This window comes from Apodemus sylvaticus, chromosome 23, assembly GCF_947179515.1.
Source record: "Apodemus sylvaticus chromosome 23, mApoSyl1.1, whole genome shotgun sequence".
In the NCBI taxonomy this organism is placed as follows: Eukaryota; Metazoa; Chordata; class Mammalia; order Rodentia; family Muridae; genus Apodemus; species Apodemus sylvaticus.
The window spans coordinates 53016891-53019475 of NC_067494.1; the positions used below are offsets into that span (position 1 = coordinate 53016891).

The window sequence follows — 2585 nt, forward strand, 5'->3', positions numbered from 1 at the left end:
TGTTCTATTTCCACTTGTTGCTCTGTATGGCGTATTTTAGAACTTGTAAGATCTAAGCAACCATGTCCCCAAACCAGGATCCCACAAAAACAAACGACAGAAATAGAATAAGACATCATAGAACAGAAGTATAAATAGAATGATAAACCTGCATGTCTTCATCTTTGTCTGAAACATCATTTTAATTAAGAAAAACTGATATCATTACTGTTTTTGATTAAACCACTATTTCTCAAGAATTGAGCTACACCTAACCTATAATTTCAATTACCAATGGCCCTCTACGGCCTCTTACATGGAATGATAACCATGCATTTTTCATGTCTAAGGCAGAAAGTCTTCAATCCATTTTAGGTGGATGCAGTCCATGTTCATGAATTTAAAAAGATTGTTTTACCTAATTATTTGCGTCATTAATTTGGCCATATTGAGTAATGTTAATTGTCTTCTCTTCCCATTTTTGGGCTTAAAGGAATTCACAATCATATAAATATGTGTTGTTTACCGTGGTTTTATCATTAGATATTCTTTACTGCTCAATGACACCAGACATCAGCGCTCATAAGAATATTGTACATCCTTTGCCAGTTTATTTTTTCTCAATATTCTCACTTTCTTCCTGACTGTGGTAGAAATGATTCATATATTTTTATTTTGTTGCTTATGAGGTCTGTATCTATGTGCAAAAGCAAGAATGCCTATATCTATGTGTATTATGTCAACTATATGAGACCTGGATCTTAAATTTTTTTTCTATTTTGTCACTTAAACATTATGGTTAGTTGCTTGTACTATATAATAAACACTGCGTTCTGTTAGAAGAAAGAAATACTTGCATTGTTTTCACAAAATGTTTTTTATTTTGTTGAAATTTAGGAAGACAAATGCATAGAATTATCTTTTTACTTTTTTACTTCTTTTTCTTAAAAGGGTTATTAAAGTCACTTTATTTTAAATATAAGTTGTAACTGGAAGTTCATTTTGGAATTTGTCAGTGAGTACCCTTTATGTTTTTACTCACTGATCATTGATTTTCTAACAGGTACTTGGGCTTTCTCTTAATAGTGACATTTCTATGCAAAGATCTAGAAGTACTTTTCATAAATATACATATTGGAAGATTTCAGCAGTGTTACTGACAAAATATTTTTGTCAAATATTGCTGTCAAAATGATTTTCTGAATCAAAAGCCTTCTATTAGATTGACTACTAGAGTATAGCAAGCTAGAGCCCATGCAATTTTTTCACATCAACAACCAGGTCTCCAAGAGTTCAAGTCAACAGCTCAAGGAAGTGATTTTTGTGATAGTTTAATGAAAAATTGCTGAATGATAGAATGGATCTCAAGGATTTGATAATAGGGATAGTGTTCTTATTTCAGAGTACAGTTGGAATTCTGGGAAATTTCTCACTTCTTTCCTGCTACCTAATCAATTACTATATTGAACACACAATAAAGACCACAAATTTGATTCTTACACACCTATTCACAGCCAACTTTTTGATCCTTCTTTCTAAAGGGCTGATGCATACCATGCAAACTTTTGGGATAAAAGGATTTATCAGTGACTTTGGCTGCAAATTCCTTTTGTATATTCAAAGACTGGGCAGAAACATGTCCATTAGTACCACCTGCTGCTTGAGTGTCTTCCAGGCAATCACCATCAGTCCTAGGAATTCTTGTTCGATGAGTTTTAAACTCAAATACCCAAGTCATATTGGTCTCTTCATTTCTCTTTGCTGGATTCTCTACATAGCATTAAATGTGATTTTTCCTGTTTATATGTCTAACAAGGAGAACAGAAAGAACCTGACACATAAAGCTCATTTGAAATACTGCTCCATTGTAGTTCATGATGACTTTATAAGCTCATTATATACTGCACTTTTTGTTCTTCCTGAAATTTTGTTTTCTTTCGTGATCATCTGGTCTAGCAGTTCCATGGTTGTCATTCTCTACACGCATAGGCAAAGTGTTCAACATATCCACAGCATCACTGTTTGCTCCAGAATAGCTCCTGAGACCAGAGCTACCCACAGGATACTGGCCCTGGTGTCCACCTTTATAGGTTTTTATGCCCTCTCTTCCATCTTACAAGGTTGCATTGCTCTTGTATATAATCCTGGTTGGTGGCTGATGAACATCACAGCAATCATTTCAATGTGTTTTCCTACTTTGGGACCTTTTGTGATGAATCATGACTCAAATTTGCCAAGATTGTGCTTTCCCTGAGTTAGGAATCACCAAATCTCATACTGTTATCACAGGAATATAGAGTGTATGGTTTCTTTTCCACACTATTTAAACTTTAAGTTCCTCTTCTTATACAAAATATCGACATAAAACTAATGCCTAGCCCCTTGTTTTTCTAAGGAAAACTGTACTCATAATTTAGGTTGTAGCCTGTTGAAACTAATACCATAGTATCATAGTAGACTAGAATCAAGCAGCTTGTTCTAATGTAGTATTATTATATTATGAAAAACGTACTCTGTTCTGGAAATCCTAAGTAATATTGTTTGAGGAAGATCAAATATGTTTGGCTTCAATATTTACTCTCAGTTTCTAGAGACTTACTAAAGAT

General features: G+C 33.8%; 1 protein-coding gene across 1 annotated transcript; it reads left to right on the plus strand.

The window, feature by feature from the left end:
• Positions 1–1336: 1336 nt before the first annotated feature.
• Positions 1337–2233, plus strand: LOC127673491 (vomeronasal type-1 receptor 2-like). The gene has a single exon (XM_052169183.1). The coding sequence runs from the start codon at positions 1337–1339 to the stop codon at positions 2231–2233; it is 897 nt and encodes a 298-aa protein (XP_052025143.1).
• Positions 2234–2585: the final 352 nt, after the last annotated feature.